General features: G+C 40.6%; 1 protein-coding gene across 4 annotated transcripts in view; it reads right to left on the reverse strand.

Moving 5' to 3' along the window:
* The window catches only part of JADE2 (jade family PHD finger 2), a 232,061-nt gene that overhangs the window by 143,311 nt on the left and 64,127 nt on the right, over window positions 1-24,623 (reverse strand). For all 4 annotated transcript variants that reach the window (XM_089530074.1, XM_089530083.1, XM_089530064.1 and 1 more), the window contains exon 4: window positions 12,993-13,150. In XM_089530074.1, the coding sequence (XP_089386200.1) occupies window positions 12,993-13,150 (158 nt within the window). The remainder of the gene's footprint in view (window positions 1-12,992; window positions 13,151-24,623) is intronic.

The raw sequence follows: 24,623 nt of genomic DNA on the forward strand, positions 1-24,623 counted from the left end.
CTTTGAGACTAACTGAAGAAAAGAAGCTTGTAACATGAGCTTTCATAGGCTTGAGACTTAATACAGCTATGTCTTCAAATATTACTCACTCCAGTTATTTCTCCTTCCTGCTCCCTCCAGCAACAACTTATAAACTGTGCAGGAGTTTAAGTAGCATTCCCCTGCTAGGAATCATTCTAAAGGAAAAGACTGAAAGAAAAGGAATTCCTGCCTGAACACTACAAGATGTTCCGTGTGATGATGATGCCTAATTCCTTCATTTAATGATGCTTTTAAAGAAATGTAATAATAATAATAATAATAATAATAATAATAATAATAATTTGTTTTATTTATATACTGCTATTCCAAAGATCATAGCGGTGAACAGCAAGTAAGCTAATTTGCCCCCAACAGTCTGGGTACTCATTTTAGCGACCTCGGAAGGAAGCAAGCCTGAGTCGAGCTTGGGCCCTTTTGCTGGTCTTGAACTCGCAACCTTGTGGTTTTGAGTGTGGCTGCAGTACAGGCATTTAACCACTGCGCCACCAGGGCTCCATCTACTACTAATGAGTTGACTGGGTCTGGGTGAACACACATCATCCTTGCATCACTGAAGGAAGATTCTCCAGGTTGGAACTTCTTGTTGTTGTTGTTGTTGTTGTGTGCCTTCAAGCCAACTCCCATTTGAGGCACGTATGGATTCAAACCCTGGTTTTTCTGAAGTCCTAGTCCAACACTCAAATCACTGTACCATGCAGGATCATGAGCTTCTCCTAAATAATAATGTTTCAAGTTTCCTTTATTGGGTAACTTATTTCATCCAGCCACTGCCATTCAATCTCAGGCTGTTTGTTAGAAGATCTCCAGGGAAGAATGAATGACTAGCTCTTAAGAAGTAAGTCCTTCCTCTCTGGTGGGGGAGTGGTATCCCACTTATATCAATCAGCAGACAGGAGACTTGACGGGTAAGAGTGGACAGCCTAAGTACTGCTGGATCAATATTTGACTCACTTTGATTGAGGATCTCTGCCCTGACTAAAGTGAAATGCAGTTCTACACATGCCAGTTTGTCTAGTCATGCTCATGTGCTTTCGCTATTGTGTTGCCTCTCCATACTGGACCTGCCTATGTAGGTTCAATACTAGGAAATATTTGGGCCAACACATGTGACAGGACTTACTAAGGATCTGGTTTAAGGGGAAATGATCTTACTGTGGAAGGTGAGGTCTTACATGTTGTGGGAGCCAGTATGGATAGTACTGGGGTGAAAATATTACTACTCCCTCAGTTTTTACTGTCAGACTATCTGTAAACACCACAGGCATGGCAGGCATAGTTTGATGGTCTTCCACAGAGATGTATTAATCCAGGTGATTGCACAAGTTCTCTGACAGCATTGTCTTGCAAGTTTATTCAGCAGCCTGGCGAAACTCCTGAATCTCCTGAAATTAGGAAATTACTCAGGCCATCAACATAATCATTCCCAAGCCTTTGTTTCTATTGACTGCTATTCTCAACAGGAACCAGTAGCCAAAGGTTAAGAGACCAGTACCAGTCCAAGAACCACTCATTTGAGCAGTATGCTATACAGTTTGAAGCCAAGTTACTTGAAAATCTACCTTTATCCATACAAAAATGTCAGTATTTTTGAGATTAGCTGCCCAAGCCCTCCTTACAGTTAGGACAATCAGACTGTAAAAGAACAACAAATGAAAATGATCGGAAAATGGTATAGGACACCACACCAATTAGCATTTACAAATGACAAATTTCAATCCAAATGTTGGCATGGATGTGGAGTTAAAGGAATATATATACATATGTGGTGGGAATGTCCATTTGTACAAAAATTTTGGACAGAGGTTAATCAAGAGATAAATACAATTATAGGGATAGAAATACAATTAAGTAAAGAAAATTGCTTGACTCTCAATTTAGGGGAATTAGAGTTTAATAATAATCAAATAATAATCAAAAATATGTAACAAAACAATTTCTAAAAGCTGCTCATGTAGTGATTGCTTATGGATGGAGAAACAAATTAAATTGGAACAAGACTTACTTATTTAAATATATAAAAGAATATATACTATTAGACTTCCTTAGGGAAAGAAGATTAAAATATATTGGGGAAAGCAATAAAGAACCATGGGAAGACAAATGGAAAATAGTAATTAAGATTGTGAAAGGTAAAATGGGGTTTGTAGAAGTTAATAATACAATCAATACTATTTTCCATATCTCCGAAACCGATAGTTAAGTTGATTGGATTGTAAATTTCTCTATGCTGCTTTCTTATTTGGGTGGGGGGTGAGGGGGAAAAATTATAATATGAAACATGATCGTATAATATGTATTAAAAAAAAAGTTAGGACAATCAGACTGGCAAGCATTGGGGATCAAGCTCTTTCAGCTATAATCAATGACTCTAGAAGTGACGGTGAACCTTTTAGGGACCAGGTGCCCAAACTCAAAGGCGTTCTGGCACTGGTTGTTACCCGGTGCTAGAACTTCTGGGGTGGGGAGGTTATAGGACTAATGGGGGTGGGACATCCGCCTTCCAGGGGCGGGATTTCCTCAGAGACAGCTAAAGGCCTGGGAGGGCAGGGGAGAAAGGAGGAAGAACATGTGTGCACATATTTTCTCTCGTCCCCCTGTTTTCATCCTCCTGTCTCAGCGTTCCCTCCAAAATGGCTTTGCATGCCAGAGAGGGTATGAATGCCATAGATTTGCCACCACAGGACTGCAGAATTCATTGCTAGTTGGTATGTGTCATTCATTTCCATTACAGGTGTTCAAAACTGCTCTTAAGATGTACTTGTTTTTGCCGGTCAGTTCTTGAGCAAGTTTTCTAAACTGCTCAACTGAGATAATTTTCAGTACATGCTGAGCGGCTCAGCAGGACATCTGTGCAGACAGCCACCAAGGTGTGGGAACAGAGGGCTAGGTAACGGGAGCAGGTTGGAGCAGCTGCAGGGACAGTATACTCTGGGTTGCCCCCAGCGAATATTGGCCAATAATAATAATAATAATGATGATAATAAAATTTATTTATATTTCCCGCCTCTCCCTGCGGATCGAATACAGAAAGTGCCCAAGATAGTTCCATACACACCAATCAGTTGCTGAAAGCAGAGTGGTTGTGAAATAAAATAAAACCTCACATGTCATATGGCCTAGATTCCTCTCAATTGTCTCTCCCATTCATAATTCATAATTGGGATTAACAAAACAGATTAAAAGATCTGATGAATGTTTAGTATAACAAAATATCCCTGGAGTCTGGCAGCACCTTTGGTCTGGGCAGGGAAGAATTCATGTTTTCTAATAATTTACCCCTGGGTCAGTCCAGAGTTTTCAGCTATTATGTGCTGCTTGGGAGCTCCTTCCATAGCCAATCAGTTCTGCAAGCAAAAGTAGGTAAAATCTTTGATTCCACAATACATTCAAACATCTTAAATTCTTTGTGCTTTCTTTTGTTTACCACCATCATCCTCACTTTCAACTATGACGAGTCAACTAATGTCCAATATGGCAACAGCTGGCATAATCCACTGTTCCTCAATCAACAGTACTTCAGCTAAACATTTCCAAAAGAGAAGGTATCTTATAATTAATTAAATCCATGTGTTGTCACAAATGCTAAACTGATTCAAACTGATCACCTGAACCATGGAGAAAGTTTAGCCTTTTAGAAAGAATGGCTGTGTGTGTGTGTGAGGAAAGGGTTAATACAAATTCAAGGCTCTAAACCAGGGGTCCTCAAACTCCGGCCCTCCAGATGTTTTGGACTTCAGAACTCTTTGACAGAAGGATAAATATCTCACAAAACTACAAATCCTTGGATACCACAATATTCAGCAACGCCAGTTAAAGCAGTTTCAAACTGCATTATTTCTGAAGTGCAGATTAGATCATTATCAGAGCAACCTGATAACAGTTAGAGCAACTTGATAATGGACAAATGCTCTCTTTTGACAAAATACGATAAACAGAATAATAGTCGACTGCTATAATTTTAATGCAATGACACAATTCATAACTGGGAATCACAAGGCTGCCTAAATCCATGCCTTCTACAAAGAAAGAAAATGAAGGAAGGGGATGAAATACTGCTGTTCAGTTAGGAGCTGGAGGAGGCCTGTGTAACCAATGCTCCACATGGGCCACTGGTTGTGTTTGATGGTCAGACAGATAGCTGATGCTCCCCATCTCCCAATCCTAGGCAAACAGCCAGTTTCTTATATTACTGAGCTCCTGGTGGCTTGACATGCGTGGCTGGTGGAGTATGTTACGTGTGATGCATCTGGCGAAATGTCAGGAAGAAACTTTTCTAGAAGATGGCCACATAGCCCGAAAAACCCACAAAAAACTATGGATGCCGGCCATGAAAGCCTTCGACTTCAGATTTGGTGCAGTGTCTACAGATCTTCAGAGATGAGAAATGAATGAAAATAATTCAGATAAATATACAGTATTACAGAGCAGGAGAGGAAACTACATCGGAGACTGCTACAGGTGAGGCTGAAATCTGAGGTACCTTTAGTGAGGAGTAAGACCCACTGAACCCATTCAATGAGAATCTGATTTGTCCTCTTCCCTGAGTTCTATGCCAATGTTAGATGCCTATAAGAAGAGAAAGGGGCTAATTTGGCTCCAAATAATGGCTAATTCTAAAGTTTTGCCAACATTAGTGGACCTCCCATGACGTGAGAATAGGATGTTTCCACACTGCAGAAATAATCCAGTTTGACACCACTTTAACTGCCATGGCCCAATGTTATGGAATTATGGGAACTGTAGACTGTTATGTCACTATAGCCATTTGAAAGCGAAGGCTATATGACTCACAAAACTACAAATACCATAATTCCATAAAACTGAGCCATGGCAGTTAAAGTGGTGTGAAACAGGATTGTTTCTGCAGCTGGATGCAGCCTTAATCCACATGACTCTATCTGATCATATTTTAATGGCCTAACTTTTACACTTAAATGTGGGCCGCAACGGCAATAAAAGTAATAAAGCACAGAGCCAAAAATATCACGGAAAGCAATTCAACCCAAGAATCAAGCTGACTTGAAAGTGGACAGCTGATAAGAAGGCTGCAACTAGATCAAAAGCACACAGATCTAACCAAATCAGTAAGGAAGTGATTGTGATATATTCATTTAGCAACAGGACTGTGAGCATTGTTACTTCTTGAGCCCACCCATCTGCTTTAATTTCCATGCTAATTTCCACAGCTAGGGGTATATGCTGGCATGACTAAATACCCTAAAGACATCACATCCTGTCAGATCTTAGAAGCTAAGTAGGGTCAGTGCTGGATAGTAGTTGGATGAGAGCTCTGCAACAAATACCAGGTACTGTAGGCTATATTTCAGAAGAAGGAACTGGCTAAGTATTCCCACCTCTTTGCCTAAGAAAACCCCCTTGAAATTCATGGGGTTGCCATAAGTCATAGGCAACCTGCACACAACATAAATGCACACAACATACACATATGCTTTAGAGAAACGGAATTCTAAAGTGGTTTGAGTGCTGGACTAAGATGCTAGGAGACCAGAGTTTGTATCCTTTCTCAACCATAGAAAACCAATGAGTGACTTTGAATAAGTTACATTCTCTGAGCCTCAGAAGAAAACAATGGGCAACCTCCCCTCCCCCCTCCCTGAACAAATTTTGCCAAGAAAACTCCATGATAGTGTCATTCTATCAACAACTTGGTTGTGGCCCACAACAACAACAAATGCTTTAAATCAGTAGGTCTCAGGGAAGCGTGAGAGTTCCTCAAGACTAGGAGGCCCTGATCCCTTCTTTTTCTGTCCTGAAGAAGAGAAAGGCAGGGACAGTGCTTGGATCAGCTGCTTCTGCCTGAGGAAGGAGAAGGAGGAGGAGAGTGGGGAAGCTCATTCATGGACCATGCCCTCTGCTGGGGCCCATACCAAGCAGGTGCTGCTTCTTCTCCTAACCATCCTATGGTGCCCTGGTTCTAAGGATCAAATGCTGCTGAAGCCTCAACCACCCTGGCTCCTCAGTCCAGTGCACCTAGGAGAGTCAATATCTGTCATTACTCCTGGCAGAGGAGGATGTTGGTGCAGGAGGAGAACTTCTACTGTCACCTGGCTCTGGCTGGGGCCCCTCAGAGGCAGAGGAGAAGCAGCTGAGTGTGGCTTGGTGTGAAACAGTATGTGTAAAATGTACACATCTATTAAGTATTGAATTTATTTAAATAAAATGTTCTAATATGAATAGTTATGTCCTTATAAAATATGAAAATAAGAATATACATGAATGTACAAATGAAAATACACACACTAAGCAAACAAAATATTTTTCTTTATATACTATTTTGATTGGGGGATCATGACATCCACATGCAGATGTAAAAGGGGTCACAAGGGTAAAAAGCCTGAGAAGCACTGTTTTAAATAAATCCTGTTTGCCCCCATCCTTACCCTTCAAAATGTGGCAAATGGATAGGAAGGATGTCCACTTGTCAGTTATAGATAAAATAAATAAATAAATAAATGCTGAATTTTCACTTTGGAACAGACACATCTAGAGGCATCAAGTAGGATGTTAGCTTATGATCTCCCAAGTGAAAGATGAAATGAGAAGCAAAAAAAAAAAAAAAGGGGGGGGGAGGCAAACACCACTAATAGGAAAGGAGGAAAAATGGACAGAGATGCTTTGCTTGCTTCAGTCCTCTCTTGCTAGAAAACGTATCCATTCACTATTTAAACATCTGCCAACTATGGAAGATTTCTTTATGGCATGGGGAGGAATGATTTCCTAAATGTGTCATGATGTGCTGCTGCCTCCTGTTTGTGGCTTCTAGACCTCTGTATGACTCTTTTGCCCTCTAGGAATTTCAAATGTAAATCACTGTCAGGAGTGACAGCATTAGCACAACAGAGTACAGGGCACTCATCTCCTTGTTGCCTAACCCCCTGTGGCCTTTGTTTTCACTTTCCCAGAGGCAGTTATGCCACTATTCCATTATGAAAATACATTAAAAGAGGATCCAAGTGCCTTTTTCATTTTGAGCAAGTATTAGATTCTCTGTGTTGCATATTTGTGCAAATCGAAACCTCTAAGGATTGAGAGGAAGAAGTTCACTTTAGCCCAAGATTCCAAATGTTTTAGTGGAAGAAAGAGGTAACATGCAATTACTTCATTCACTGTTCCCATAAGCCAGCTAAATTTACCTCCTTTCTCATCTGCTACCTCCAGAACAATAAGGCCCTCCCCATAGACAGGGGGACTCTGCGTGAGAAGAGGAGAACAGTTATTAGAATACATGGTGAGTTATTCACCCCTCTTAGAGGCAAAACCTCTCTTGTAGGTAAGAGATGGGATTTTCCATAGCTTGTTTGGCATGAGGGCTTTGTGTGACTATCTTCAGATGGCACAAAATCAATCCAAATAATCTACCCATTTATTAAACATGGAGAGCTCTGTGAAGCCTTGAAGCATTTGTTCCTTCATAAACATGGAACCTTTATTCAACGGGCCCAGGATAGTCACTCTGTGTTTTGAGAGAGGATGGAGAGACTGTTCAAGGGCCAGCTATGTAACTGCTTCAACTTTATTGGGGGGAAAGGGGTTAAAACATCACACAAAGTCTGCATGCAGTAGTTGAAATAATAGCCAGCTAGCCCTGATTTTAGAACATCTGAAAGAATCGCACAGATGATTTTGAAATCCACCCCCCGAAAAAAATCCTCCCTATAAACTCTGTTTTATTTGAAGCTTGTTTTTGCCACACACAAAAAACAAAACAAAACAAAACAAAAAATCCTAAGTCTTGCATATATGGAACATGACTGAAGGCACATGATTCTATCATAAAGCAATATGTGTCAAGTGTTGATTAAGGCTGTAAGTCATAAACTTTGTTTCCGAAATCCATCTTCCCCTTTACCAAGTGACTGGCTTTTGGTATATGACAGAAAACACCTGGACAAATTATCATGTCCCTGGGGAACTCAGACAAGGAACAATGCATACATATATCTCCTGACTCTCCTTTCTGTTGGCTGCCATAAAGATATCCAACAATTTTGCAGTCCTGATTTTCTATTACCCTGTGTTAACAACAGTTATTTTATCCTACTGCAAAGTGGCTAACTCATCAATCCTTAAAATGTGATTATATTTTAAGTTCTATTTTAACTGAGACTTGTTAATAGATTGACCTGCTTGAAAACTGAACCCTCATTCTGAAACATGAATGAGATGTTTTAAAACATTTACAGTATGTGGAAGAGTGATGCAACTTTTCAACCTGTGTATATAAAAAAAATTGGAAGTTGCAAACAAAGATGTGACAGGAAACATTAAGCACTTTAGATGCACCTGTACGGGCTGATTTGGGAAACTGTGGTTTCCACTTCCATTCACTGACCTAGAATGATGCACTGGGCTCTGTCTACATGGGCCAAATAAAGTGGCCTTCCCTCTCAGTAGGGAGACTGGACAACACGTGACCCAAACCCCGGTTCTGGTGTGAACTGACTGGATGGATGCCCTGTTCAGCACCAGAACTGGGGTATAAAGCCTTTAAAACAAATTAAAATAACTCACCAGTTACTCTGGATCTTCTAGGGAGATCCAGAGCCTTCTGTTCCGACACTGCGCAGCTGTTTGAAACATGCTCTGCACAGCCTCCCTGCATGTCTGCCACAGCTGGCGGCTGCTTTCTCTGAGGTCAGAATGAGGTGTCCAGCAATTTGATCAAGGCTGGGTGCATCATTCTGACCTCAGAGTGAAATGGCTGGTGGTGATCACAGACACATCGGGTGGCTGATTGGGATGTACTACAACCAGCTGCCCAGCATCAGAACAAAGGGCCTTTGCAACAGGGAAGGGTGGCAGCAGATCTAGAGCCAGGATTCTCCAGGCTGCCTGATGCCAGTGCAGACAGGACATCAGCCCCTCTGCACAGATGGCTGAGTAAGGACATCTACAGGTAGGAGAGAAGGCAAAAGCATAGAGGAATCCTACTAGAACTCTACCCACATCCAGAAAAGAATGGGCATGTCCCACAGATGCCAGTGTATGCTACAGGACAATCAAACCTGAGGGTTAGCAGATACTGGGAACAACATGAGATGGAGAGGGAGTCAGAGCCTCTCACAGGCCCAACTGGCAATTCTTATAGGGCAAGGCTCCGGTACACTCTCGAGCCTAAATCCAATGCAGAGTTAGATATGCTTCACAGATCCTTCTGTCTGTGTTGGGACTGTAGCCAGAGTCTCCTGTAGCCTCCTCCTCCTCAGAGGGGTCAAAGAGCAGATCATGTTAAAACAAACTGCCTGCCTGTAAGCCCATTTGTAAAAATGTTAGTACATTTTGTGTGGCTTTAAATAGGCACCTCCAGCTCAAGGGATGGCCAAGCTATCACTTTTCATCTTGACATGGCACCAAAATCAACCTTTGGCTCTAGAGCAGGACGTTTATGACTAAAAGACCGTGGTTGTGTATCAAACGTTTGTTAAAAATAGATATTCCACTCAGCATTTCTTTAAGGAGTAAGTCAACTTGAAACTCCTCCATGGTTTTTGTTCTGTAGCATTCAGACTCCTCACTAAGGTTTTATTGTTTTCCCATGTTTCCCTCCCCCCTCCTCCAGCAAACCTCACAGAAAGAGATGAGTGCAAGAAATTTATTTCATAACTTTTCCTCTACCAACAGCTGTTGCTGCTGTCAGTGCTGGGCAAGCTGTGCTTCAAGCAGTTATTGACTTTACTGAAGTATTTCCATCCTTTTAGAAGGGGGGAGGAGAGGAATTTCCTGCATGAGATCTGAAAAACACCTTAAATGTACTTAACATTCTCTTGAGTTCTGTCAATGCATTGATTTTTCCAGATAAACCAGGGCTTCTGCAGTAACATGTTACATCTTTCAAGTGTAGAAAACCCCAATATCTTTGATATTGTTATCAAAGTTCATTTGAAAAACCACAGGAATATGGGGGATGAGGGAGAAAGGGGGAGGGAGAGAGAGAGAGATCAAGAAAGGGAGATGTTATGGGCCAAACTTTGCCTCAGTGTAGCTGGTCACCTGTGCTTTCATGTGGAAAAATTGCCTTGTATTAATTTAAATAAGACCTTCATCTTGAGGTTCAGTACTGAACAAGGAGATGATAAAGTTGCTTAAAATAATGAGGAGATTTATAATTGTTTCTTTCCTGCCTTGGGCTCAAAAGCACTATAGACTTAAACAGTGATAATCCCAAGACAGTTGCATAATTGCGATTAACAGTTTTATACACATCGCCATTAAAGAGTCATTATCCTGGGAATAAACAGGCAATATATAGCAACAAATCATTCATGGGATTTCCTGTTAATTGAGATTACGTGATTTTCCCTATGTGCTAAAGTCCTATGAAATCTCAGGCTGAATGATCAGAGCACCAACTTACAAGGATCTAGTATCAAGATATAACCAGAGAAAGAGCAAGAAAACCAGAGAAAGAGCAAGAATGTCTACCATACATTCCTAAAATGACTGCGATTCACTTTATACTCCACCTTTGACTTTTCAGCATTTTGTGGTGCCATAGCCTGGAAATGATACAGATTTCATTGGCATTGTTACCACTTGCAGTACACAAAATGCTCAACACTCTGAAGGTACAAAACGTTTTACTGTTGCACGTACATTAAGTAAACAAAAACAAACTGGCACTTGTTAATTGCATAAATATTTACCAATCCTCCCTGCATTCCAAGTTAATATTTGGTAGAGCCTTTGACAGCAATGGCAGCTGCAAGTCTTCTTGGGTAAGTTTCTATCTGGATTTTGTGATTTTTGTTCATTCTTCTTTGCAAAACTATTCCAGTTCTGTCAGTATGGATGGGAACCATCAATAAATAGCAACTTTCAAGTCTTACCACAAATTCTCTATCAGATTGATGTCTGGGCTTTGACTGGACCATTCCAAAACATTCAGATTCTTGTTTTTAAACCACTCCAGTGATGTTTCAGTGGTATGCTTATGGTCACTGTCCTGTTGGAAGGTATACCTCTGCCCTCATTCCAGATCCTTGGCAGAGTGAAATAGGTTTTTCTCTAGAAATGCCTTGTATTCATTTTGCAATCAGTGCTGGTCAGTTCCCCAGTCCCTGTCAAGGAAAAACACCGCCACAAAATGATGCAACTAGCATGTTTCACTGTGGGGAAGGTGTTGTATAGGTAATGAGCTCTGTTGGCTTTGCACCACACAGATTTGGCCAGAACGTTCATTTTTGATCTATTAAGTCCACAGAAGCTTTTCCAACATGTTTGCTGTGTCACATGCCTTTTCACAAACTCAAAATGAGTGCTAACATTGAGTTGTTTTAGCAATGGGTTTCTTCTTGCCACTCTTCAATAAAGTCCAGTTTTGTGGATTGTCCAGGTGGCATTAGTTCCATATATGGTTTCTTCCATCTTGGTTGCAGAACTCTCCTGCTCTTGCAGCAGCAGCAGTAGTAGTAGTTATTATTATTAACTTTATTTGTATCCTGGCTTTCTCATAAATTGGGACTCAAGGCAGGACTCCGGGTCACACTGTCCTTTTGGTTGCTTCCCTAATGCTCTCTTCACAGGTCACTGAGTTTGGGTGAAAGCCTTCTACGGGCAGAATTTCAGTTGAGCCATATTCTTTCCATTTTCAGAGAATGGATTTAATGATACTCTGCAGACTGTTCACAGTCTGGGTTATTTCTTTGATAACCTTATCCTGATGAGTGCTTCTCCACAACTTTATCCTGGACTTGCTTTGATAGCTGCTTGCTCTTCATGGTGTTATTGTTTAGATACTCCTTCTACTAACTTTGGGACCTTCCAGAAACAGGTGTATTAATCTGAGACCATGAGGCACTGGAACTGCTTACAGGCAGACTTCATTGAATGACTTATGTCACTTCTAGAGGCGGTGGGTTGCAGAAGACCTTATTTAGATGTCACAGAGAAAGGATGAATACTTATGTAACTAACCTACAAGCACCAGTTTGGTTTTGTTTATCTAACATTTGTGACATAACACAAATATATTACAGGCCTCCCTGGAAGAAGTTTACCTATCCATTAAGAAGCCAAGCCCTCCCTCCAGTCCATCTGCCTTGGTCCAGGCCTCGGAGGTAGAGAAGAACTGCTGGCCCTCATCCCCTTCCCCTCCACCACTCCCTTCTCCTTTTGTGTCGTGTCTTTTTAGATTGTAAGCCTGAGGGCAGGGAACCGCCTAATTAAAAGATTGTATGTACAGTGCTGTGTAAATTTACAGTGCTTTATAAATAAAGGTTAATAATAATAATAATAATAATAATAATAATAATAATAATACACCTTCACAGGATTAAGTATGTTGTATACATCAAGTGGTAACAACACCAATTAAAACGATTACAGTTCCAGATTACAACACAACAAAATGTGGAAAAGTCAAAGGGGTGTGTGTGAATATTTCTTTACCAGTCATGTAGTTGCCATTTTAATTTCCCCCAATGCCTCAGAGCAATGCTATGTTGGGAATATTGTGAGGAAGTAAAATGAAAGCTGCTTGGCCTCTGAATACTAGCTGATTTAGATTAGAATTTTTTTTTTTTTTGGTGATTTTCAGTCCTATCAGGGTCCTGGGGTCACAGCAGGGGCTTCAGTATGCTGCATGATGATGTTGGCCCTGATTCTTTCTAAAAAACCCCCCACCCCCACTGAAGAGAAAGTTAGTCCAGTCACTCCAAACTTTCTGAAAGTCAAACAATCTTTCTTTCTTTTCTAATCATTGTAGCACCACTTAAAAAACCTAGCTGAAGTTCCAAGTTGCATGATTTCTTTACTCTTCATTAGTGGATAGAGTTTTTCATCCATTCATTTATTGACTGATTTCACCAAAATAATTTTGGTCATTTCAGTGGAAATGAGCTAGAACATGGCACCGGACCACATATTTCTGCAGAAAGAACATAATGAACACATACCTTTCTATCAGGAGAAATAACATCAGGTTCACTTACCTAACAATTGGTTCAGGAGTCGCTTCTATATTTGCTGGCACCTGAACACCTTTTTCCCACTCCTGCCTCCAGGGATCAGCAAGGATGTAGTACTCATCTGGGCTCAGCTGGTAAGAATCTGGAATCTTCATAGCTGTTATTAGATCGGTGCGAAAAACCTGGAGAAAAAGAAGAGGATGACAAAATAACAGTGAGAGGAAGGACAAACCAATGACACTGGAAGTTGATGCTTGAGCTTCCCATTGACTACAGTGACATATCAAGGCAAAACCTAATCAGATCTTAGAAAACTATGGGATATGACTGGGAAAACTGAGGCAAACATAGCTAATCAGTTAGCGACTATATTTATAGCAAGATGTTCCCATCAGTTCTGAATACTGTAAAAAAAGAACCACTGTTAAGGAAAATTGTGAGAAACACACCTGACTCTAATAGAAGAACTGAGGTGAGAGTAGAAGGAAAAGTGCATAAGAACTCTGAGGGGAAGATCTTCATGTCCTAAAAACACCTATGGTTGCTTGCCCCACAAGAACCAAGATGCTAGTACAATTTCACTTTTCCTCCTTTCTCATGAGAAGAACTATGGATATTACTACCGGATGGCTTCATTAAACAACAGACAAAATTTGTTTGGTCTTGGTTGAATTAATTTCTCAAATTTTCCCAGCAATTTATAAAAACTCACAAAGATCTCACTAAATGAAACTATTTTGTTCCTATGTATCATCCCATATATGTTATATATATTTTTTAATACCAAAGAATATCTGAGTTGCTTCCCGAAACATGATTATTCTCTAAGCAAAGATAATTTTGGCATTGTTAAATGTATTATGTTGTAGTAAATAGTAGCATTATTATTAGTAGCAATAGTAACTATGCTGTACATCAGTTACATGGTATTTTGCTGCATAATGTATTGGTATTATATATGGCCATCAATACATGTGGCTACTATCAAATATATATGGTGTACATACTATGTGAGTGAAAAAGAAAATCCCTGCCTTGCAGAATTTACAGTTTAAAAGACAGCAAAGGAATGGCAAAGATCACAGGAGATTGTAACCTGCTCATTCTCTAAAAGCAGTGTCATTCAAAGTGATGGCCCACTGGCCATCCCTGATTAACTGGTCAGTCCCCGATTAACTCCCAGTCCCTAGAGAGTTTTCAAGAAAGAAAGACATAATTGTATCCAAATTGCATAGATTGAGTACTCCTTTGAACATTCATTATTGCATTCTTTTGGTGAAAATTAGCAGATCCCTTTTCATGGAAAACTATACCTAGATATTTATAAGATGTCACTTGTTCAATATGGCTATTGTCTATTGACTATTTGTAATGAATACGTCTTTTTGAAAAGACCATAACTTTAGTCTTATTATAATTAATTATTAAAGAATCAGTTTTACAATGGTCTACAAGGGCTCTCAAAAGTCTGTTAAGGCCCACTCTAGTGAGTGGCATGAGAACAACATCATCAACATAGGCTAATACTGATAAAGATCTGTTTGACAGAGTTGGATGGAGATAGTATATCGGAAAGTTTTGTAATTACAGAATTAATGTAGAAATTAAAAAGAGATGGCGCTAATACACATCCTTGTCTTACACCATTAAATGTGGAGATAGATCTCTTTGTATTTCCATAGGTATTACATCTAATGGCTAGATAGGAGTTCTCATGTAACTTACAAATGAGAGTTAACAATATTTGCAGCTTTAATATTTGCAGCTTCAAACTTGGCCCATAGTTTTTAGGAATGAGATCAAATGCTGATTTGAAATCAACAAAAGCAGTAAACAGTAAAAATTGAATACTGGTCTCTGGCATGGGGTGGAGGAGGACTGCCAATCCCCCACATTAGACAATCTGGGCTCATTCCCACTTACATTTAAGCTGGTGTGCGATCTGCCTTTGCTCTGTGTTGGTAAATTGATTCCAAAAGGCCCATCGTTCCCACTATGAAATCGGATCTTTTCATTATCCCCTTGTAATCACTTCTTTTTTGGCACAATTGTCATCCCCACTAGTTTGCACCACTTCAAAATGCATGTCAATCATGTGTACGTCATCTGTGAGGTAAGTGGCAGCCTGGGCAGCCCAGCTTGGAAACTATATATATATAAAAATTATAGAAGATTCGATTGACTGATTTTGCAACTACTTGCAATCAGTGTGGCAAGTACTTGCAAAATTAATGAATCAAATCTTCTATCAAATTTTCAAAAAAAAAAAAAAAAAAAACCTGATAGAAGATTGATTGGTTTGCAACCACTTGCCTCACTTATTGCAAATAGTTGCAAAATCAATCAATTGAAATTTCTATCAATTTTATTTAAATCACATGCCCATAGGTCACACAACAAGCAGAAAGGCAGCGCTGGGAGGTGGGGCGTGGGGGCGGAATGGTGGATCTACCAAAAACTGCAGAGGGATGGTAAACACCTCTCTGCCATTAGTCCCTCCCCTCCAGAATGATGCGATTCAGATCTGTCATTCCCACTTGTTGAACACACTTCAGATTGATTCTTTTCAAAAGAACCGCTAGGAAATTAGTGTCTGGGAAAAAATGGGTTTTTTTTGCATTTGCCTTGCTTTATTGCCACAGAAATTGATCAAAGTACTGTATGATCAGAACCAGTTTCAAATAAAAACAACAGTCATATACCCTCATCAGCGATTTGCTTTAAATCACAGTGGGAACGTGCCCTAAGAAGCACTGCTGTAAGTTTTTAAAACTAAAAATGACCCTGTGTGATAGCCTAAGATGGCTTCCTCAAGACCATCCAATGGATCTTCATGGCCAAGGAGGGTTGTGGTGGCATCATGAGTGACAAGATAATGCAGTGCTTTAAACTGGACTCAGGAAATCAAATGGCTCCACTTACTAAACCTATCCAATTATCTCTCAAGGTAATAAAGAGCTGAAGGGAAATGATCAGGGAAGATGGTAAAGAGAAGGAACTGAATGTGTAGATCCAGAGATTCTTGCATTTTTAAATTTTTATTTTATTTTATTTTGAGACTGATGGGTGCTTAAGTAAACATTCAGTACTGTTCATCAGACAGTTCTCCAACATCAAGACAAAGGGTGGAAGAATAGAGAAGACATAAAAAAATGTCATTGGAATTTTTTTCAGTCCCTTTCTACTTGGTGCAGAGACAGCAAGAAAAAGAAAGGCCCATTTGTGTGGCACCAGAGGAAAACATCCAAAGGCAACTATTGATAGTTCTAATTCCTTTTACAGTTTGCAAGACCTAGAAAACTATGCAGTAAAACAATGTGGGCAAATGCACAAATTTAGAGTTGAACTTTCTGGGCCCTCTGCAACTAGAATTGTTGTTGTTTCTGTTGTTGCTGTTGCTTTGTGTCAAGTCATTTCTGAGTTATGGCAACCCTAATGCAAACCTATCAGGGAGTTCAGAGGAGGTTTGGCCTTGCCTTCCTGTGAAGCCGAGAAAACATGACTTGGACAAGGTCACCAAGTCAGTTTCTATGGCTGAGGAGGGATTCGAATCCTGGTCTGGTGTCCTAGTCCAATGCTCAAACCACGCTGGCCCTCCTGCAACTAAAGCCCACCCATATATCCACCATTTAGGGGCTAAGTAGGATGTTGCCAGTACAGGACTTTCCAAAGGAGGGTGGGCAATAGGAAATAACAAAAAGAATGGCTAGAACGTGGGTCACAGAAGCCATTTCTTCTAAACTCAGCTCAAATTAGCTTTCGGTAACTGTTCTCACTCCCCCATCTTCAACACATTGGTTTGTCTTCTAGCATTATTATAATACAGTGGACCCTTGTTACACACTGGGGTTTGATTCCAAGATCCCCTGTGTGTAACAAAATCCGTGTATGCTCAAGTCCCATTAAATATAATGACATAGCAAAATGGTGTCCCTTATAAAAAAATGGAAAATCAAGGTTTGATATTTGAAATTTATACTTTTTTTGAACATTTTCAAAGCATGTATGCTTGAATCCGTGTATAAAAAATCTGCGTATAAGAAGGGCCGACTGTACTAGAGTAAGGCAATCAAGATTTTCTGAACACTGAAAAAGAGTAGTTGTTGTTTAACTGTGGCTCCGTACACATGGGCAGGAAGCAGTATGCCGCCACCGATACTAGGGTTAGGGAGCATGCAGTAACTGCATGCTCCCTAACCCTAGTATGTGTGGGTGCTGCCATGACAGCGCAGCCCCACCCACACAGGGCACGCATCCATGACGTGTCCTGTGCAGCACATCCAAACTGCGTGTTGCACAGGACACGTCCCCATGCTGCTGGAGGGTGCTTATGGCGCCTTACCAGCAGTGCAGAAAGGAGCTGCCTTTCACAGCTCCTTTCTGTGCGCGCTTCGCTGGCATGGCAACCACATGGCCACGCCAACAATACAAAGGAGAAAGGGGCCGCCCCTTTCTCCTTTTTAGGGTCAGGGTGCCGGCAGGCATGAAGCCACAAGGGCACCCCTTTTCTGGGCTGAAGAGAAGCAGCATTTAGCTGCTTCTCTTTGGCCCAGAAAAACGCTGGATTGGGGCCACAGGTCTGTGCGTGCGGGCTGGTCTGTGCAGCCCCTGTGAGACTTTTTGGTAATTTCACCATTTGGATATGAGTCTAGAACATAAAAGAACAAGTAGTGGTAGATACCAACTTGATTATTTGTGAAGAGAAAACCTTTTAGGGATAAGGATGATTTCATCTTATGTTCAGTATTTTATGCTGCAATCTGATGCTGATGTGTTTCACTGAAAGAGAAAGCTAGGATCAACATTAATACTGGCATTAGCGCGCGCACACACACACACACACAACTTCTAAACAAAGCATATTGGTTCCCTATTGCTCCCCACACTGATACAGAAGCAACTTAACCTTAAAGCAAAAGGCCAAGTACTGCTGATCCTTCAGACTCAGCTAGTACAGCCACGTCAAAAAAATAACATTTAATTTAAGCTAATGTAGCAACTGAAATGACTCAGGTTTTCCACTGTGCTTGCCTTTCCTAGGACATGTTGATATTTTCTTGTACTTGAATGGCTAGTACAGATACAGATCATGCAGCAGTACATCTGCGCATTCACCTAATTCTCATGCATGTTTCATTTTTAAATCTTTGCAGGCAAATCAGCAAAAAAATCCCCTTGCACTTGATCTTTAGACACTGTTTCTTTCTTAGCACAATTCTCCTCAGCATCAAAAATAGGGATTTTTAAGGGCAAGCATTTTTTTAAAAAAACAAAAGTACACACACACACACACACACACACACAATCCACAATAACAACCCATATAACTTTTATTTGTTGAAACAGAAGGATAGTCTTGCCTTGGTTTCAGAGCTAAACTTCATGCTGCCAAGCAAACACCTTGCCTCTCCCACTGGGGCGATTTCAAAAGCAACAAAGAAAAAAAGAATGGAACAAAGCACATGCAGTAGTTTTAAGAAAAATGCCAATACGCTGCTAATCATGACCCAAATTTCTCATCACGCATCTACTAAAAGCCAGAAATAGGGCTGGCTATTGGTGGGAATATGGATAGGCAATGAAGCACAAGTTTTAAATCTCAGGCGCGTTACAGATGGGTCTAAGAGGCGCCGTGATGACGCGCCTTGCCCCTCACGCGTAACTGATACATCAAGATTGCGGTGTCCGCACGTCCCAACCCAGAAGAGACGTTGCGAGTGCGTGCTTTGGCACTTGCGACGTCTCTTCCAGGTTGCCGGAAGGAGCGCGATTTTCGCGCACCTTTTTTGCAGCGTGGAGGAGTCACACGGTTTGGGCGGTCTGTAACAGGCCTCAGTTTTCTATCCCACAGTTAGGGTTGTAAGCTGAATTGGCAAAAAGGTGGACAACGTTTTGGTTTTTTTTTAAACAGCTTTGAACCACACAGTGGTCTGACACAACTGGCAGCACAAATATTCTTGACTCTTCTCCATATGATTTGTTCTTTTCCCCAAAAAACATTCATTCTGGGATATTAGCCTAGACTTTTTAATTGGAATATCTGGGCTAAACTGTGAACATATATGTTCTCAATGGTTTTTACACTGTTGACAAAATTGGAAGAATCACTGCTGGAGTGACAAAAGACTTGCTGACATTTGTTTCTAAAGTCACTAGGTTAACCCAAACAGCAGGAATGATATCTGGCTTGGCAGAGACTGGCAGGAAGTATGTATTAGCTCTCAGAGCTTGGGAAAGTTTTGGAGTTTTTTTTGTTTTTGTTTTGGTCTACAACTCTCAGTCCCCCTGACAACTCAGCTCCCTCTCTTCAATTGACTCATATAAGAATCAGCTCTGAGGAGGTTAAAAACACCTAAAATTACTTTCTTTAAATAACTGTTCCTTAATAATTTACTTAAATTACTGTAAGACTAGAGTTCTCAAAACAGAAGTATAGCCTAACTTAATAGGTGCATAAAGCTACTTAAGAGCATCAGGAGCTTTCAAGTTACCAAGGAGCTTACCAAGTTTCATGCATGATCAAGTCCCTTATATTCAAGTGGCGAACAAACAAGATAAATGAGACGCAAGACTGAAGAGAGAATGAGGGTCTGTGAAATGTCAGGAAGTGTGGAGTCATGCTGAGTACTATGCTTGGATTCCCATCACTGGATTCCCACCATTTCCTAGTCTCTCTCCAGTTTTGCGTTCCATTCATTCAATACTTTTGAATCTAGAGTTGGTTGAATTCATGAAACTGGAATCCACAGATATGGAGAATTGACTGTAAATTGACTGACAGAAGTTGAAGTATGTACATACCTGAAGTAGCACACCTACAATCCTACCTCCTAGCATAGCTTTGAAGATAAACCTATTCTTATCTCAGGGTCCACCTGGCCTTCCTGGGTGGGATTTGTTGGCAAAGTGTTGAATGCACAATGACTGACAGGAATCCTGTTCTCCAGAAACTGAGCCTGAAAATGATAGCCCCACCCCAAATAATTAGTGCTGACCAGAACACAGAATGTTACTTTTAAAAAAGGAATGAAGTACTTTACTGGTTTGTATGATCACCCAACAAGCTGTGGCTTGTTACAGGTATAGGGGAGTTACTAATGAGGTACTACTGTGCTATTAGGAAACAAAACAAATACATGAAAATGGACACTGGTTTGCCTATGCAACTAATTTAGATTCTTCACCTTTTAAATTATGAGAAAGATACAGAAGGCATTACACAGCAATCTTTCCCTAACCCTTTCTTCCCATCCACATGCCACAGACCAGTGGTTCTTAACTTGGGGGGGGGGGGGGGCATGATGCCCTCCCAGGGAATCCACAAAGGCCAACTTGCCTATCCTTTCGTCTTCCACAAGTCTGTCGGGCTCAGCCCCTAGCTGAAAAGCAGAGAGTGAAAGAGAGGGAGGAAGAAGAGGAGGAGGAGAAGAGAGAAGTCCATCCTTCCCATCTGCTCAAGGAGCAACAGTAGGGTTCTGTTTCCTGTGCCCTCTCTCCGTCTCTGGCCTTCACCTTTCAACTTCTCAGCCCTTGTTGCCTTGGCCATTTGCAATGTGGTTCTCCAGGAACTCCAAAAGAAAATGGCAAGAAGGTGCCCCTATGGCAAAAATGCTTTGGCCAAACAAGTCCTCACAGCCCTAGCTGGTCATCTCTCTTTGCTCACTGGCTCTGTGGCTTCCTTCCTGCCCTCACACCCACTTCCAGAGCAAAGAAAAACTGATGTGCAGAATGACAAGCTTTGGGGCTGCCAGTATGTGCAGAACTGGAGGTCAAGGGAGATAGCGAGAAACAGGTAGGCAGGCTGGATAGATGGCATAACTAACAGCAGTGAGAGCAGTATCTGTGTATGTGTGTATCTGTTTGCACAGGTATCTCTTCCTTCAGAAACCTTCCTTCAGAAACCGTCCTCTCACACACACTAAAGCAGCGCATGGGGTGGAGTTATGAGAGGCAAGCTTGACCTCTCTGCTTCTCATGCCCAGCAAGCAAAAAAATAAAAAGGAGTGTGTGCATTTACTTATTTTGCCCTTCTTTCCAAATCTGAAGACCCTTGTTGATGTCTTTGGTATCCATTGGGGTTTGGTTACAGGACCTTCTGTGGATACCAAATTCACGTGGAGGCTTACCATCGGAAAAACATTCCTGAAGTGTTCCTGAAGCGCAAAGGTGTGATAGCCGGTCACGCTTCTAAATCGTCATTGAGGCATCCTGCTTCTCTTCCATCCTCTAGGCAGTCGCAGAGCAGCCATTGCTTCAACAATGGGAGTTCTTGTTAATGAAGAAATGGATGCTCCATGAATGCTTTGAGGACGGGAGAGAAGCAGGACGCCTCAATGATGATTTGGAAGCGCCACCGACTATCACACCTTTGTGCTTCAGGAACATTTTATCAACATTTTAGTGACAGTAAGCACCTCTGTGTGATAATCCCCTATGGATGCTCAAGTCCCATGAAATACAATGGTGTAGTGAAATGGCATCCCTTATATAAAATAACAAAATCAATGTTTTTTTTAATTATACTTTAAAAATATTTTCAAGTCTTGGATGGTTCAATCCATGGATAAATGAACCTGTGGAAATGTATATCTGGTGCACTTTAGAGTTTTAAATCTTGAGTTATGTCTGAGTGATCTGCAGCAACAAAAGATATTTAAAGGAGTAAAGAGAAGGTTGGGAACCTCTGCTTTAGACTACCACTCTCTCACAGACAAATCCAACTGAAGATGGAATTTCCATTTTTAAAAATACACAGTTTCTGCTGCATTTTCAAAGTTCCTATGATTTTGTGTAAACTGTAATTTTGAGCCAAGAGCAAAATAAGGCAGTATTTTTTCACCATTCCATGCACTGACACCACCTCGCTCTTTTCTCTCTCTTTTGAGTGGAGGCAGAATAAAGGAAGGCTGAAAAAGCAGGCTAACTTTTTAAAAAGTTTTGTTCTTGTTGTTTCCAACTAACCAAACTCTCTAGTACAGCTCATGTTCTCACTTCCCTCATTGCTAGCTGTCCTCCTCCTCCTTCCTAGGTGCACAACATCACACAAAGAAGCAGCACAAGGCCATGTGAGCCTTCCTTCTTCTCCTCACTGCACAGAGTCAGAACACACTCAGTAATGAATATGTAGAGATCTTGTAGCACCTTTGAGGCTAACTGAAATAAAGAAGTTGGCAGCATAAGCTTTCGTAGACTTCAATCACTGAAGTCTACAAAAGCTCATGTTGCCAACTTCTTTATTTCAGTTAGTCATAAAGTTGCTACAAGATCTCTCTACACACGGATTCTACGGACTAATATGGCTATATCTTTGAATTCACCCAGTAATGAGTTCATTATGCTGAAAAGTAGTGAATTACAGCCTGGGGGCTACAGGCAAAAATGGAACACTGCCCCCAGCTTGTTACTGCGAAAAGTAATTGTCAAACTATTAAAAAGAAAAACAAGTTACTTCCTAGCTTTGCTATGACCAAGGTAAGCATGTGTTTAAATGATTTCTAGTACAGTTTCTGTCACTTACTTCTTACACCATAGGTTATCAACAAGACAAAGAAACTGAAGCTGCACAAAACCTTTCTATGGGTTTATCTTCTCTTTTCTTTGAAAAGGAATGACTATCTAGCCTTTCAAAAGATAACAAAAAGGGAAACATTAGTATAGGGAAAAGGTGAGGGAAAATAAACGAAGTAGTAGTACATTTCCTTGCTTCTATCTGCAGTCTATAGTCAAACACAAACAGAATCTCAGCGACCCACAAAATTACAGTAAGATTTATGCTGAGTCTTGCCATGATGGGAATACTGCAGCCCTATGGATACTGACTAGGTTCATCTTCTCCTTCTGGACTTTCCCCAATGTATTCTACTAGGGAAAAGAAAAAAAAACCCTCTCTAATAACAGCAGCAATTCTATGATGGTAAATAAAGCTTTCCTACCAGGAAATCGCCTGAGAACTATGATTTGACTAGAGCTGTCTTGCCTTCTCAGGGAATAAAGGGTCATTTCAAAATGAAAATTGATGATTTCTCTTTCCTTCTGCCATCTGTTATTATCTGAGACAATAATCTACAAAACCAGCAATAACACTGAGATACCACCCAGCTCTAATCAGTCTGTCTCTAGCGACCTCTCTCTTATCTTGCATGAGGATGGAGATGGATCAGGTGTTTTCTTCAGATGCCATTTAATTTGTTTTCAGTGCTTATTCTCAACAACCTAACTACCGCTCAGCATGAACTGTAATAAATGATTCAAAGGTGGTTTTATACTTCCTACACAAAGCTAAAATGTTCCAGAAGGTATTTTAGAAATCAAATCTTCATAGGAAGAGAGATATTTAACCCCAGCAGAGACCTAATATTTAGGTCAGTTCTTTTAATCCTTGATGCTTCAGCTGATAACCCAATTAAAGTGGAAGTACAAAAACATAAGCAACCTTTCCTTATAATGTCAGGGGCCCTTCCTTGTACACCAGCAGCTCTTTCTGTCCACTACATTTATTCAGAGAACATTTTTCAACCCTATCTAAACAGAGCAAAGCTAAAATGGCCAGACACAGTTGGGATGCATCTTCCAATAAAAACATAATTAACAGCCTACTCTTTATAAGCCTGGGCTTGAAAAAGGTCAGCTTCCTTGAAATCTCTATCTGCCAATATAGCATAATTGTTAAAAATGCCGCAGTAGCATTTGATTATGTGCTGGTGTGAAAAAATTAAAATGAGATTAAGATAAATGCTAATTAAACTTGAGACGGGATCTGAAAAAGATGTCAGAATCTCTCGCAGTTTTGCCTATCTGGTTATCAGCCAATAAGACAGTTAATTTTTTTTAAAAAAAACCAATGCTAATCTAGGACCTTTTCTAAAACAGAATGAACACTGTTGCCCTTTGAGAAATACATTTCATGTGTTTGCTGTTCTTTGTAACTATATCAGGGTTTTGAGTTACTCAGTATTGCCAAGTGACTATCTCTGAAGAGGAAAGAGCAAATAAGATAAGGCAAAGCTTTTTAACTGTCTATTGAACTTCCACCAGATGTCTAGTTTGCTAAGTACTGGATATCCATCAGCAGCACTGGTGACCATGACAATCAGTCTACCACATGCTGGATGTGATTTAATGACATGATTTAACGTCCATTTCAGACCCTTTCTTTCCAACTGGCAATTATTAAATGGTTCAGGATTTATATCACTCTCTTGTTGTGTTTGACTCCAGTTCCCATCTTCCTCAGTCAGGATGACCACGGACAAGCTGTCTAGGGTTGATGACAGTGTGTTCCAACCCATCAGGAGAAAACTAGGAAAAGGAAAGCTAGTCTAAAGCAAAAAACAACAACACCTCAGTGCAGGAAAAAAGAAAGAGAAGGAGACTCAAAGACAACCACAAGGATGCTTGACCGAGAAATCAAAACTATCTCTGGCAGTGACAGAAAATGAGGAAGGGAATCAGATTTGCCAAAAAGATCAGGCGTATGAGCTTTCTTGTGTTGAACTTCAAACTGCAGCATGAGATGCAGGAGAAATTGGTAGCAGGGCAGAGAAAAAGGCAAGCAGAGGAGGTATATTTGTCTTCAGAGATTAGCTTTATGTTTTTCCATCAGCATTTCTCACTACCCAAGAGGCTAGCTAATATTGATTTTTAAAGAAGTTTTTT

This window comes from Sceloporus occidentalis, unplaced genomic scaffold (genome assembly GCF_023333645.1).
Source record: "Sceloporus occidentalis isolate IW3139 unplaced genomic scaffold, rSceOcc1.0.p SCAF_1, whole genome shotgun sequence".
In the NCBI taxonomy this organism is placed as follows: Eukaryota; Metazoa; Chordata; class Lepidosauria; order Squamata; family Phrynosomatidae; genus Sceloporus; species Sceloporus occidentalis.